This window comes from Rhinolophus sinicus, linkage group LG01, assembly GCF_036562045.2.
Source record: "Rhinolophus sinicus isolate RSC01 linkage group LG01, ASM3656204v1, whole genome shotgun sequence".
NCBI classification, from domain to species: Eukaryota; Metazoa; Chordata; class Mammalia; order Chiroptera; family Rhinolophidae; genus Rhinolophus; species Rhinolophus sinicus.
The window spans coordinates 154,773,177-154,789,245 of record NC_133751.1 but is presented as its reverse complement, the minus strand read 5'-3'; the positions used below and the strand labels follow the sequence as shown (position 1 = coordinate 154,789,245).

The 16,069-nt window shown below is 39.0% G+C and overlaps 1 protein-coding gene across 2 annotated transcripts in view; it reads right to left on the bottom strand.

The window, feature by feature from the left end:
- The window catches only part of CERS6 (ceramide synthase 6), a 280,641-nt gene that overhangs the window by 61,118 nt on the left and 203,454 nt on the right, over positions 1-16,069 (bottom strand). For both annotated transcript variants that reach the window (XM_019727367.2, XM_019727366.2), the window contains exons 5-6: positions 9,674-9,724; positions 6,232-6,324 (exon numbers count right to left, since the gene is read on the bottom strand). In XM_019727367.2, the coding sequence (XP_019582926.1) occupies positions 6,232-6,324; positions 9,674-9,724 (144 nt within the window). The remainder of the gene's footprint in view (positions 1-6,231; positions 6,325-9,673; positions 9,725-16,069) is intronic.

The following is a 16,069-nucleotide window of genomic DNA, read 5'->3' as shown; positions in this document are numbered from 1 at the left end:
AGTCCCGTCCAAAAGTGATGCAAGTCAGTTCTGCTCACAGCCAACTAGTCACGTGGCCCCATCTAATCACAAGAGGTAACAGGGCTGAGAAGTACAATCCTACATGTGCCTGAGGGTAGAGAGCTGGCAATATCTGGTGAATAGTAACATTATGACTATAATGACTATAGCTAACATTTATTGAACATTTATTATGTGTCAGGCACTGTTTTAACTGTATGTGCTACTTTATGCTGACAACACTCCCATGAGGTAGGGTATATGAACTCCATTCTTTGGACCAGAAAACTAAGGCCCAGAGAGGTAAAGTAACTTGCTCAAGGTCAGACCTAGTCAGGAATGGTGCTGGGCGGGAAGATGAACTCTGGAGCCCATGTCTTTAACCTCTAAGCTGTATTGCCCATATTTCTGCCCCAGTTTAGAGCAAAATGAGAAAAATAAAAATGTTTCATAATGATAAATTTAAAGGATTAGTCCTTTATTACAAGGTGTCCTTTCTCCTGTAAAATGTTAAAATGTCCCTTCCTTTATGAATTGATGGTAATAAGTGGTTGGAAGTACTAGGAAAAGTAAAAGGTTGGCAATCTTAAGTTACTTCCTCTCCCCAATTATTTTTGCTAATTTTAATTGACCAAAAATACAAAAATTTGAAACCACAAGTTTTACGGGGTTTTTTGTTTGTTTGTTTTTGGTTTCAGTGCTTCATTTTGACAGAGCCAAATTTTGGTCATTATGTACTGAACAGAGGTACTGTTCTAAGCTCTATTTGTCAAGCATTGTACTAGATGGTTTCATGGACATTATTTCATTTAATTCTATGCCATACTGTTTGCTTCCTTATGTTAGGTTGATGCAAAAGTAATTGCGGTTTTTGCAATTATTTTTAAGCTTTTAAACTGCAATTACTTTTGCACCAACCTAATAAAAAGATTAAAGCATGCATTTTCTTTTACCCTAAATCTAATTGAAGTAAGAAAGATCTGGAGCATGATCGGCCCCCAAAAGGTGAGTAAAGCAGTCATAGCATTGGACGCCAGTTATTCTCTGCAAAAGTTACCAGAAAGCAAACACAAACCTGTCAATTAGTTTCTTGCTAAAGGCAATCACCATACCTCTCTCTCTGTCAGGACCTTTTAGGAGATGTAGTTTTTCTCTCAGGTTAAAGACCAGAAGAGCAACAAGCTGATTTCACCAGCTGGGCCTTGGAAGTTGGCCACGGATGATTCCTTGCAAAGAACTTGGAACACGAGTCCAGCTCACTGGCCAAAGGCCCAGGCCATCAAGCCAGACAGCAGCTTCATTAAAAGAGACACAGGGCTTAGACACAAGCAAGCTGTTCTGAGCGCCAACATACTCATATTTATTAGTTTCCCTTAGAAAATTCAGAAGTTCAGGGGAAACACTCATTGTGAACAGGTGCTAAAAAACAGAATTTTAATAAAAATTAAGTCTTGGGAAACAGATGTTTCAAACAATGTCGAACACCAAGAATATACCTATTGTTTTAATAAGAGAATGTAACAATTTCATTTTACAAAAGAAGAAAGGAAGAGAGAACAGGAGGAAAGGAGAGAGGAATGGAGGAAAGGAAAAGAAAAAAGGAAGGAAGACAAAATCCTCCAAAAAGGTTTACATATATTGGTAGCACATCATAGAATATTTAACTTATGAGTCCATTACACCAAATGAGTATATCTTGGCTAGTCTTTCCCGTCTGGGAAGATTACTAGTACATCTCCTCACTGACCAAATAAGTACCAACCCTGGAAATGATCAAGAGGGAGGCAATGTGCTCTGTCACCACAGGGATGAAAGGTTCTCCTCTCATTTTGAAACTCTAGATTCTATTTGGAAACAAGTTAATTTTTTTAAAACAGCAATATTAGGACACTTTTAGAGGTGAAGAGCTTATGAATACACAAATCATTTTAGAAAGACTCATGAACCCATTAAGTCATGAAAATGATTTCTAAACCTCATTCAAGGTACTGATTCTAGCAGTGTGAGGCGTGCATTCGGATCCAATGTTCATAAACCCTGGTCACTATTTGAAAATGGTTATTCAAGTTCATTGTCATTTGATTGAGAAACTAAAGACATTATTTTTATAATTTTCTATTAACAGCCCTACAAATAGCCTCGAGAAGTTGATTTCCATCCTCTATTGTCAATGGGTGTCTTCAAATATTTCTATTTCATAATTAGGAAGCAGACTGCTTTTACAGGGTTTAGTTAATAGTTGCAATACAGAAGGTGGGGAGTGCATTTCACAGCCAGAACATTCCAGCTGATGGCTGGAATGGCAGATCCTCCAAGTGGTAGAGCAATAAGAAGGGAACCACCGAGGACCTGCGGTGACAGCAAAATACAAAGGAGAAAAGCAAGGGCTACAACTCACTTATGAGAGATGGCAACAGAGGAGAAGGCCTTCCTTGTTAAAACCTGTGCTGAGTAATACACAGGTCTGGGAATGGCCACATTCCCATTTTGCACAAGAAACAAGAATAAGCCAGCTGCACCAGGAACATATAAAGGTCTCCTGACTGACTGAAGAAGGGAGACATGCCAGATGTATAAAATAAGCTATTGTTGTTGACTAAGAAAAAACATGCAATTAATTTCTAAAATTTGACAATACATACAGAACTGAGATCAATTCCATGCACCTCACTGTAAAATTTTTATAGGTGTTTTCTACGCTAATGCAAGATATGTTAAAACCATACAAAATAATACACTTCAACCCTTGAAAATAATCCACTTATGATAACTACTAAGATAATAGTCACTTGGACTGAAACAACCATGACACTGTGAGTTCTCTGGCTCCCTGAAAAAATACGGTGCATGCATGATGAGGAAGTGGAGGGGGGCTCGATGACTGTTGGTATAGCCACGTCTCCCTAGGACAAGGCGCCTCAGAGTTAGTTAGTCTTGCTTTTATTAATCTCTTTGACTCTAGATGGCTGCACTAATTCTCACTTAGCAAAAGAGGAACCAATAAAATGGCAAAAAGCTGCAAAAGGCTTACTACCTCTAACGTCAGAAGCATGGCAACCCAAGACAATGCAAGCACTGTGTACATGTCTAATTGAAGAGTGAATCACAGGACGTTGCTTGGTGAACTTGGGCAGTAATTCATTTCTACATTGTACAACCTTGAAAAACTTACATAAGCTTATTGTACATCCATTTTCTCAACTACAGAATATTCAAACCTCCTTCTTTGTTATACATGTGTTTTGTGTGACTACCTGGAAAAAATGCTTCTCAACAGAAAATATAGTGCATATTATTCAGCTTTAAAAATGAAGGGAATCCTGACACATCCCACAACATGGATGAACCTGAGGACATCAGGCTAAGTGACATAAGCCAGTCACAAGAGGACAACTGCAGTATGATTCCACTTACATGAGGTAACTAGAGAAGTCAGATTCCTACAGACAGAAAGTAGAATGGTGGGTGCCAGGGCTGGGGGGAGGGGAGAATGGGGAATTGTTGTTTAATGGGTATAGAGTTTCAGTTTTGCAAGATAAAGAGACTTCTAGGAACCAGTTGCACAACAGTGTGAATGTGTAACAGTACTGAACTGTACACTTAAAAAAGGGTAAGATGGCAAATTTTATATTTTGTAGTTTTACCACAATTAAAGATTAAAAAAAATAAAGTAAAACGCAGAATGAGCCTGGCACATAGGAGATAATCAGACCACAAGTACTGACTACATGAATGAAGAAGGCTCCTCATGTAAGACAGAGGAGATCTAATTGGCATACTGTCACTGAAGGATCTTTAAATGGTTCCAGAAAATGACGGAGAGCGTTTGGTGCAATGAGTTAGGGAACAACAAATTATGGGTGTCAATGAGTAATCTGCTATGCCTAGGCCCCGGTCTTCACAGGGACCGCCCACTTCTGACAGTCAGAAGACATCCACCACGTTAGGGCTGTTCAGCCACACAGGTCAGGAAAGATAGCTTTCTGCCAGCCAAGTAAACCACTGCTGTGGGATACTGGAAGGCATGTACCGGGGAAAAGGAGACACAGGTACGAGGGCCATGGACTTCTAAATGTTTTTCAGCTGCCATTTGGATGCCATTTTGCAATTTAGCAGATAACTGGTCTAACCAAAAAATGATACAGTATCGTGCTCCATCATGATGCAAAGTCCTGTTTGCCAAGGAGCTTGGGAGATATCCCTTAGAAAGTCAGAAGACATGCTGATGAGTTCATTTTTCCCTTCACTCTACACTTACTGATCCCCACCTCAAGCAGGTGATGACAGTCACAAGAGGTATAAAGATGAACGTATCCTGTCATGAGGATGTAAAATACAGCATAGGAAACATAGCCAGTAATATTGCAATGACTGTGTATGGTATCAGATGGGTACCAGACTTACCGGGGTGATCACTTCATAACTTATATAAATGTCTAATCACTATATTGTACACCTGAAACGAATATAATATTATGTATCAACTGTAATTGGAAAATAAAAAAGACAAAAAAAGAAGTGAACATACAATAGTAAAAAAGGGATATGAGGAACAATATCAAAAAAATAAATAAAGAGGAACATATCCTGATCTTTGCCCTCCAAGCCTAGTGAAGGGGGCGAGGCAGGTCACCACACTGTGAAAATACAACGCGGTAAGTGTTGGGCACTTGTAAACTAAACACAGAGGAAGGAGTGGTCAAAAACCTTGGGGGACTTGAATAAGACTTCAAAGAAGAGGTTACCTTTGGGTTAGGTCAGGTCTGGGCGGTGGGGCCTGGGTATATTCTAGCTATAGGTAGGGTCTTGAAATAAAAAAAGATGCATGGAAAAACTTAATGTGTTTAGACAACGGCGAGAAAGCATTTGTAGCCAAGACATTTGTGTCAGAAGGGGCAGAGAAAGCTGTGGGTGATAAGGCTGGAGAAGTGGGTTTTATCACGTTGTTTACAACCTTGACTATCACCCCAAGTAGTTTGGCTTTGTCCTGAAGGTTTTAGAAATGTAACCCTTAGGTAGACAAGAATGATTATTTAGATAGGAAGGCCATTTAGGAGGCTACTGTAATAGATTAGGCAAAAGTGGAGATGACTCAACGAAATGTGTCAGTGATATTTAGAAAGCAGCACAAGGAGCGGCAAGAGGAGAGCGAAGGAAAAGTTCTAGCTTACATGGCTGTTGCGTACAAGCATTGCTGGAGGAAGAACAAGACGAGGGGAAGATGATGCCTTCAGATGATGCCAACACTCTGTATGTGAGGCTCAGTTTCCACATTCATAAAGTGAGGATAAATAACAAGTGATCAAACTGGACCTTGGAATGTTGTGAGGATTCAATGATAAAACAAACAGAAAGAACTCAATACTATTATTTATGACTAGATTTGTGGAAGTATGGACCAAGAGAGGGTCTTGGGCAGAAGAGAAACATTTGGGACTAATGGGGACACAGGTTACGCTTGGAAGTGATGGAGGGTATCAACGCCATCATCCAGGGAGATGGCATTCTGTAATTCAGGACCAGACCCCAGAGCACACACATACGTACAGCATGGGGCATGGAGCTGAAGGTCAGCAAATACGACTTTGAAGGAACGATCTAAATAGGGAAATCTGGAGAAAATGGCATCATGGAAAAAAACAAACAAAAAACAAAAAACAGCAAGCAGTGAATATCCAAAACTGCCAACTCCACCCAGAAGCAGGTAGGGTAAGAACTGGAATGAATGGGTTTAACACTTAGGTCAAGAGTAACCTCTACAAAAGCTATTCTCGTGGAGCGGAGGCGTGAAAACCAGATCACAGTTCACTTAGGAATGTTGTATTTTTTTGACATATTTTAATGCTTGATAGTCCTTAGATTTGGGGAAAATTCATTTCGTAGGGCTAAAGCACTGAGATTTTACTCTCTGCCAGGAGTTGCAAATAAAATCTTTCTTCTTTATTTAATTTGGAGAACAGAGGGACTTGTGGATCAGACTGAGAGAAAAATCACTGCTGTCAGGGTTCACGGCTATATATTTTCATGGAGAAAAGGACACTAGGGAAGAGTTAAGAGACAATAGGAACAAAATATAAAACAATGTAAACAGAAATAGAGAATAATGCAGAAAGCAGTACGAACTTAGCACTGCTGGGAGAATAGAGGTGAGTGTCTTTGAGACAATACCCATCTGCTAGGGGTCATTAAAGACACATGTCTGCAAGCACTTTACAACATAACCACACTTACCTTTCTTTTGATATCAGTGAACTGGGAAAACATTAAAGACCAATAAAACGACAGCTCCAGGATATAATAGTAGTGCAGGTCAGTTGTGAGTGGCTGAGGATCAAAGAGAAAAAAACCAAGAAAGATTAACAGTTAATAGGAAACCCAATTTGTGTCCCAAACATCTCAAGCTCAGAGCTGAAAAGTGACATGATCTTATGCCTCCACTAATTCCAGCCCCATTCTCTTTGTGGACAAGGGGGCTCTGAATCCTTCAGTCATCAGCTTGATGACATAGTTTTGTTTCATCTCCAACCAAAAAGTGTCAATCAGTACGAACATTTGGTATCCAATTCACTATTCACTTTAACAATACCATTTATGGCTCTTTGACATGCATATCTACAAGATTCCTTAGGCAACCTGAAAAAAAAATTCTAGCATACACAAAAAGAATAACTCTGGATAACTGCTGTGAGTTTCCACAGTACAGGGACAAGGGAGGCAGGTGATAGAAAGAAACTGGAGTACCATATGAATCACTGAGGCAAAGTTTGAAGTTCTGCATTAATCAGAGCTTTCTTTCAGTACATTGTAAATATCAAATAAAGACAATTCAAAAATATTTCTTAAAAGATTAAAAGGACGAGGAAATTGCCGAGAGATACCGGGCTAGGCATTCAGCCAGGAAATCTGAGATCAAGTCCCACCAGGACAGCTCAGTAGGTGTAAAACTTGGGTCTTACTTTATTTATCATAAAATGGAGGTGACACCTGCTTTACCTGCCTCAGAGGCCCAGGAATGGGGAGAGGTTCAGAGACGCAGAAGTCAGGAATACTTATTATGCACATAAACCCATAAAAACCACAATGAAACAGTGTTTCAGAAAAACATTTTCAATGAGTCGATTTTCATTGTTTCATTGAATTGTAATGAAATGTCTTGCTTTATGAGAATGAGTGAAAGACCTTTGAAGTTCATCACATAAACATATCCACACAGCTACACACAAGGTAATGATATATGTGGTAAATACAACGGAAACTTAAATGTTTTGTAAACCAATGGCAGCATAACAAATGACCCTCATGGGAAGATGGTACTCACTGAACTACCAATTCTACCAACTTTACCCATGGGAATCTAGGAAACCAGTTGTCACACTCACTGATCTTTGGCAACAGAACATATGAGGGGACAGGATGTGCCCCCACAAGCAATCCTAAGCTCTGAGCATCAGTGCATTTAATCAAGCCCAGCACCACCCAGGAGAGAGTATATTTTTTCACTGAATTGTCCTTTTGAAATTTGAAGGCATTAGCAATGAGAGATGGGAACTCAGGTCAAACATATGGCAGCAATAAAGTCTAGAAAACAGGGTGCTGGCTTCAGGACCCGTGGAGCCAAGATTAAATTTCAGTTTTAATGACATTCATTTACTCCTTGCATCATCACCTGGGAAATTCCTACACTGGGCTATGAGGACTAGTGAGAGCATACCTAGAAACCGCAGAGGTCAGAAGAGAACGTCATATTAGAATAACTATCACACTCGTGGAGTACTTTGCAGTTAAAAAAGCTTACTCACGTGTTAATCTCCTTGACTCTCATAAAAAAAATCTATAAAATTAGTACTACTGTTTTCTAGATTGTATGCTTGCAGGAAATTGCTGTCAGTTATTTCAGGTTGAGAGGTTGATCCCAGGTCTCACAGTGAGTGAGGCCCTGTCATTGTCAGGCTAGGGTTTCTCATTCTTGTGATCTTTATGACAAGCTGCACAGGGACCAATTGCAAGCAACTTTACATTATTTTACATTAAAATATATACACACATCTGAGTCCGCATGTACGGTATCTTTTATTCTATGCTAATGATGTTTCCTATTTTTAAACATGACTGTATCTACCAGATGCTCAAATTTTCATGTTGAATCTATAGTTCTGTCTGTGAAACAGTCTGCAACCACATTTGGAGGCACTGCCCTCAGAACTAATTTTCTCAGAAATAAGCGATTTCTCAGCTCTAGTCCCAAATGTGAAAGTTATTTCAGACTGCATTATGTGAAGAAGAGTGGGTAGTCCATTTCATATGGCATTTGTCTCAGTGTTGTTCACACGACGGAATTGACCTCACAAATGCAGTGCATTAGAGCAGCTACCGTACCAACATTCGAGTTCAGGTTTCTAGAAGGCTTTGATGGATTTTTATAAATAGAATTCTAGATATATATGGATTTTTTCCTTTAGGTATACCATTATAGGACATGAAGAGAGCTATAAATGACAACATTCCAAGTATTTAAGATAGTAAAACAGCAGTTGGGCCTGAGAATTACAATTGTGTTCAATAGTGACTGGGTTTCAATGTTGCTTTAGTTTCTATCAACTGGCTTCGGAACACTCAGCTCTCTCTAGCCATGGCATGTTGCTTATTTACTTATTTTCTAATCTGAGTAAGCCATATGAAAGAGATGGAAATACAAACTGGAATTCCATTTCAATATGTCCCTAGCCTTGAACTTGCCCAAAGAGTATCCAGTGCCGGCCCCTATCCCTATTGCCACACTGTGTTTAACAGAGAAGACGCAGAGTATGCCTGCTCCCCATTAATCTTATGTACACCAAAAAGACCAAATGCCTGTAAAAAGACAACCCTAAAGAATCCTATTCAATCTCAAAAACCCAAGTTGCTTATCATAACATATATCTATTTTATCACCAAAATACCTAGTTGTATTAAAGAACATATCCCAATTGAATTAGAAATTCTAGAAAAATTTTAGCAAGATATTTCTACAAAAGACCCAACTTTGATATTCAAATAGTACCTGATCTAAGGACCACAATACACGCTAATATTACTGACTTCATAGATAGAGGCAAAGGTATGTCAGTGAGCAGGGGTCTCAAATGCTCCCTTTCTGGGAGCAGTTTTAATTTCATTTTCAATGATGATATTTTAGTCTACATGTAATGGTACAAGCACATTTTTCGGTGCTCAAGGAAGTGGTTTGAAGTACACATCTAGAGGCCGCTCCTAAGCCAGAGGGAACAAAACTCAGCATGCCCGCTCCAGCTCCACACTGGAGCTTTTCCCACTTGGTGTTAAGAAAAGCCTGTGCTGTTATCAGATCTTCAGGCTTTCCTCGGTAATTAGGAGCATATTGGCTGTCAGAAACAGGAATCATCCACCTGTTGAATTGATTGTATCTTACTCTCTGGCAAATGGACCTTTCATGCCTACTCCATCTGCAAAAGAAACTGAGTTTTGATTCTGGACTTCGCTGAGACACAAAGTGCTTCCCGCACACGGCTCTGTCCAGCACCCAGCAGCAGGAGCAGGGTCCAGGGGCCGAAAAGCAAGGTGGCTGCCTAACCTGCAGGGCCCTGCCTGCAACTGTGAAACTGATCTAGGGAGAGACTCTATGTGTGTAAAAACCCAAACAGTAATGTCTCCTTACCTGGTAAGGGTAGTTATACCAGCAATGTCTTGTATTCCACAACCAGGGGGTCTGGAAAAGATGACAAAGAAACATATTTTACATGCTTTGGAAAAGAAGCAGGATAAGAGATGTTTATGACAGGTTCTTGCCTGCCACTCCATCCGCCCAATATTTGGGGATTTCAATAATCTACCCGCGTAAGAACTTAAAACAATAAGGAATAAGATATTAAAGCAATTAGTGTCCCATCATACATTCTGGATAATGTTCTAAACTCAACTGGTAGTATTTCAGGCTACTTCTGGGATGGAGTCCCAGCTGGTGTTTTTATATTTTGCTGGTCACATAGACACACTCCCACTATGTAACCCACTGCAACAGCAGAGCCCTTCAGGGGTCTCACCTAACCAGATACAATTCATCAATCACCATTAGCAATAAACAATGCCGATAGTTGGTGCAAACTACCCTAAGATTCCTTCAACCCAGTGTTTACAAAGCAGCATTATTAATCAATTGCTTCATGCCTTGACCAGAGGTCCGTAACAGGCAGGTATATATTTTATTTCAGTAGGACAGGTCAGACTATTTCCAGGCCTGAGAGAATTAACCCTCAGGGCATACTCCACCCCTACCCCACGCCCCACCCCACTCCTGGTCAAGGTCTTTTAAAGACGAAACAATCATTCTTAAATTGACAGCAATCAACTGACTTATGACACTGTATAATCAGATAGAACATCCAAGTGTACACACAGATTCCAAACATTTGTAACAAGCAGGGAGGAGCTGGTAAAGATTTAAACAGACTGCAAACAATCCAATAATACCAACACAAGCTTTCTCATATTTTTGCATTAACTTTGTAATTCTTTAGCACCTCTGATCTACAGCTATCAACACTTTATGGTATGCATCTATGTAAGTTCGATATACATCTGTATGTTTCTTATTAAGGAACATAATCACATAATCACTAATTCAATGCATATGTTTATCTCAAAATGAAAATAATGTCACTGAAAGATTAGTGTCAGACAAATCTGTATTGACCTAACCTTCTTATCTTGTCACAGACCCTATAAGACCAAGGTTGCTGCCCTCTGTGGTATGATAATGCAGCTGTCTCCCTGAAAGCCATACAGCTATCCTTTCACCTTGCACCAGTGAGGGTGTGGATGTGAATAAGAAAGAGACTGCAATAAATCTGACAAATTCAGTGACCTAAATTAACCTCACAGGGTGATCTCCTCTTTTCCAGACCCCTCAGAGGCGTAACCACCACCAAGGAAGCTTATAATCTTGTCCATTATCCTCTAGTCCAATCATAGACATTTCCCCACTTTACCTTCTCTCACTTTCATGTAATCATCCTTTTTTCCTTCCTTAATTCCAAATGTATAAAAAGAAATGCAAAACTGTCTTCTCCAGAGCATTTGAGATCTTGCTTCCTGGGATGTTGTCAATTTGGGTCAAATAAACTCATAAAAATTCTCTGCATGGACGTTTGGACTTTCTTATGTTGACAAGGACAATAATGATAATATTAGCTAATATCTGTTGTGTCCTCCCTTTACCCATATACATTTTTTTAAGGATTTTCGCCATGATCTGTTATTCAATTAACCAATTAAAAAATGTATCTTTTGACTGTCCCATATACTTTTAAAGGATCTTACATATGAACTCATTTTATCCTTATAGTAGTTACTAGTATTTGCCTCATTTTATAGATAGGTAAATTGAGGTCCTGAGTCTATGAATAACTACCCAGCTTAAATAGCTAGACAGTGCCAGAACTGGAAGTCAAACTCAGACTGTCTGGTCTCAAATCCAAATGTAACCACTGTTCACTCTGCTTCTGACTGTGATAAAAACTGGACCAGGACTCTGTTTAGGGAGCCAGATTGAAATAAAAAACCATTTCATGCCCTAGACTTAAAACCACTCGGGGATCTTACATTCCCCTTTCATGTAAGTACTACTAATTCTCCTTTTTTCCTGGTTTTGCCTTTTGCTACCTGTTTAATTCTGTACATATCATGTACTCTCACTGTGCTTTATGTTCTGGCTGCCTCAGTTGTATGTCTGTCCGTCTCCTCCATTTCTCTGATTCATAAAATCAAGTTCATTACTTACCTAACTAGGGAATTATGAGGATTAAATGAGATAGCATATCTAAAAATACTTCAGAGGCTTCAAAAGTTTGACATCTTATTGTCTTATAGTTATATAAACAATACATGGCCATTGAGGAAGACATAAAAAACAATGATAAATAATTTGAATGTACAGCCCATTTTGGGTCTTTTTTCCTATGTAATATATATAAATACAGATAGATTTATCTTTAAACACACAAGAATTAGGAAAGATCATCATGAGCAAATATGTGTCGTTAAAAACCAAGGCTAAGACCATACACACCCTCATATTCCCAACTATTAGTACAGATATGAAAGTTGGACAGTGAAGCATGTTCACAGGAAAAAACAAAGGATTTGTCTGTAATATGATGTTGTAGAAAAGCTCTACAGATACCCTGAATCGCCAGAAAGATGAACAGGTGGGCCCTAGAGCAAATTAAGCCTGAAACACGGCTGGAGGCAGAAATGACAAAACTGAAGCTGTCCTACTTCGGGCACATCATGAGAAGGCAGGGTTCTCTGGAAAAGACAATAATGCCGGGAAAAATAGAATTTGCAGCAGGAAAAGAAGACCAAATATGAGAAGGATTGACTCCCTAAAAGAAATGGTAGGCTTGAGTCTGAAGGAGCTGAGCAGGGCTGTTGAGGGAGGACAGGATATTGTGGACACATCTCATTCACAGGGTTGACTCAATAGCACGGAAGACATACGCGCCCGCGCACACACACATGCATAATTTTTAAATGTGGGCACAACACACCAAAATCTATTTACAAGTACAGTACAAATGTTAGTTATTATTTTTCTCTCTCATAAAGTTGTTTATTAAATCCACAATTAGTTGAAAGTCCCAGAGGGAAAGCTATGTCTTATGCATATGTTTATTCCCCCAGCATCTGTGCCCAGGTTGACATTTCAGCATTCATTTGCTGAATGCTAATGAACAGAAATACAGAATGAAATACAAGGCCTAAAACAAACTTCGCAGTATTTCTTTTTTAATTTACCAGTGCCAAGCCCACAGGGCATGCGTGCGCTAATCTCTACAGATGCAGCGGCAGGCAATCTCTTCCACTGTGACCATCCCTTCCAGCCGCAGGCAGGAGAGAAAAGACCTGACTCCCAGTGATCCAGGAAAATCCATCACTTAGAGCTTTTCTTCCTCTGTGAGTTTCCTGGATCACTGGATTTCTTTTAACATCTAGGCTTTTCCATGTGTGCATCAGACGTACACCCTCTCGCCCTGTTTGTATTATGTGCCAATACCTGACTGACTGACAGAAATAGTGGATGAGTCTTTGTCTTTCACTGGGCCCCTGCCCACATGAAGCAGGAACAAAGAACATTGTGAATTTGATGGAGCTACCAGGGCCCTAGCTTGACCCTCAAGCTTATTTGCCAGATATTTAAATAAGTTCTTTCACATACAATGCATATTTACATATACCTCTCACTTTGACAATACTAGACATCAATACCACCTTCTGCCTTATATGCACACTACATTTTTCTAGGATCTCATGTTATGCCCTCCTAAAACTCTTTGAGACAGATAGAACAAATATTACCTTTCCCAATTTACAGATGAGAAAACAAATCCATAAGAAGATGATGCTCTTCATTTCTAATAACTCAACAACATTGGTGTATAAATTTGGATTGGCTGCTTACAATTTAATGCATTAGGTATAACTTCTTTCATTTGAACTGATACCATGAAGTTTTCATTTTTTTAAATCAGTTTTTTCATTTTTCTAGGTATCTTTTTTAGATTTCCACATTCGTATCGAAATCTGTATATTCATCACACAAATTAAAGTATAGCAACATAACTAAGAATATAAAAAGTTGTAATCTTTGAAATATTTAGATGTAAAAAAAAGCAATGGTGATGAAAAAAATACACAAAAAACTTTGGTTTAGAAGAGTGGTCATAGCAATTCCTGTATAATAAAGTTCTGTACCTAGGACAGTGCATGGTGATTCAAGCACATTTTCTGGACACAGACGAGTCTTTTTCACATAGCATTACAATATCAAGGAATGTTATCAAGGTTGGAAAAATCTAAAAACCTAGTGATTCTCAGATCTTTTCATTCCAATACCTTAAGATTTACTTTATTCCACTTACCACATGCACACTTAAATAATGCTGTGAAGCACTTTATAGATTTTAGTGTATTGTATACATATTATCTCCTTTAATTCCCACAACAACACTGTAAGTGCTCAAGCTAACACAGCCAGCAGATGCCATAAAAGATAAAGAACACGCTGGCACAGAACTTCTCAAACTACTAACATGCAGGCTCTGATTCAGTAGGTGGGTCTGGCTTGGGGCTGAGATTCTGTATGTGTAACAAGCTTCCAGGTGACGCTGGTGCTGTTGGTTGTACCTTGGACCACACTGAACAGTAAGGTGCTAGGAGAAGGTAAGGAGGGTGACACCATACTCTTGCTATTGGCCATGTGTAAGGCATCTTGATAGGCACTTCGTTACAATATTTCACAATTCAGTACTAGGTAAATAAATTAACGAATTATTTATCATCTTTACAATAACCATTCGAGGCAGAAATTACTCGTAAAACAATAGCCAGAAACAATGCTTCTGAACCAACCTCTCAATTTGATAGAACCACACATTGAAGCTCTGGTAGAAGAAATATGAGCTAAATTTACAAGTTTCATTTGGGGTGGTACCCCTCAAAGTTACTGTGAATGGGTTCTTATCATCCTTTCTCCCTTCCCATCAGAAGGAGCTAATGAGAACTAGAGCAGTCACCTTTGACCCTGAGGTCATAATTTCTGCTAAGGTTTTTGTCAGAGGTCTCCTATCAGCCCTGGCCTACTTATCTCTGGATTATATGTATGCAGTAGATAAATTCCTGTCATTTCTCTCATATCTAAGCTACTGCATTGTCTATGTTTAAAAATATATAATCAGTAGCAATCTGTATTCTCACTAATACATGCACCGAAGTAAGTATCATTAATTATTTTATAGACAAACAGCAGTCTCAGGGATATTTAAAATCACCAGATGGTAAGTAGAAAAGCTAGAATTCAAACCCAGGCCAGCCAGATTTTTCACTATACCTTCCCCAACGCATCCTGGGTTTTCAAATAATGGGTAATGAAAAAAAAAAAATCTTGGACATTTGGAATCGATTACCCAAAATGAGTTATTACATTAAAAAAATGAATTTTAGGGTTAGAAAGGACCTCCAAATCTTGTTTGATATACAAAAGAACTCACATGTCTCTCATGTTAAAGGGCTCCATGGTTATCAATCACTGACAAGATCCCTTAGGCTTACTTCAGTCCTCACATGGCTGTAGTGAGAAGGTGGCCCATTAGGAAGAGAGGCAATCCAGGAAGACAGCTCTCACCGGAAACTGAACACTACCAGACCGCAATCTGGAATTTCTAACCTCCAGAACTGTGAGAAACAAATTTCTGTTTTTTAAGCCCCCTAGTCTATGGTGTTTTGTTATGGCAGCCTGAGCTGACTCATGCAGCATCATAAGACAACGCCTCATAAATGGTGCTTAATAGTTATTAAACTACCCATCAAATAATTTCAATTTAAGAAGACTTACACAATATCTGATCAAGAGTAAGACAGACCATAACACAGGTATGGTTACCCATGATTAGAAATGACTTCTAACACTCTCCTTCTAAGCCACAATGTATGTTTAATGGGATTTTTCATTACATAATGCACATGTGCTCCCAGACACATCACTTGAGACACAACTTGGCGACAAGCACATCTATCAATAACACAGTGTCCAATGGAAAGCTTCTGTGGCTCTTCTTACCCTGACAATCCCAACCCCGGCACCAGAAATGGAGGTTAGACATGCTGCCGGGGGTCACACTCTGCCTTTACTTGCATTTTGACCATATGCATAAGACTTGAGTGCTATTTCTTCTATGATTTCTTAAAAGAGAAAACTGGAGAAGCCTTTTTAGGTAAATCTGCTCTTTTATAAGTGGTTCTGTAGAGGTTTCATCATGAACAGAACTAACAAAAATAGATCAGGTCTGATCATTTCACTTTACCATCTGGAGTAAGATTAGTTTGGTTTTATTCTATTGTTTTAAAGTTCTACTTGAGATACTTTTTAAAAATAATAGTTTTTGAAAATCTACGTTTCAGTTTCCATGCCACCTATCATGATGATGGATCGATCATCAAAAATCAAGGAGGCTTTGTCCAAGCCCATAAAGTTTATGATACTAAGACTGAACCCTAA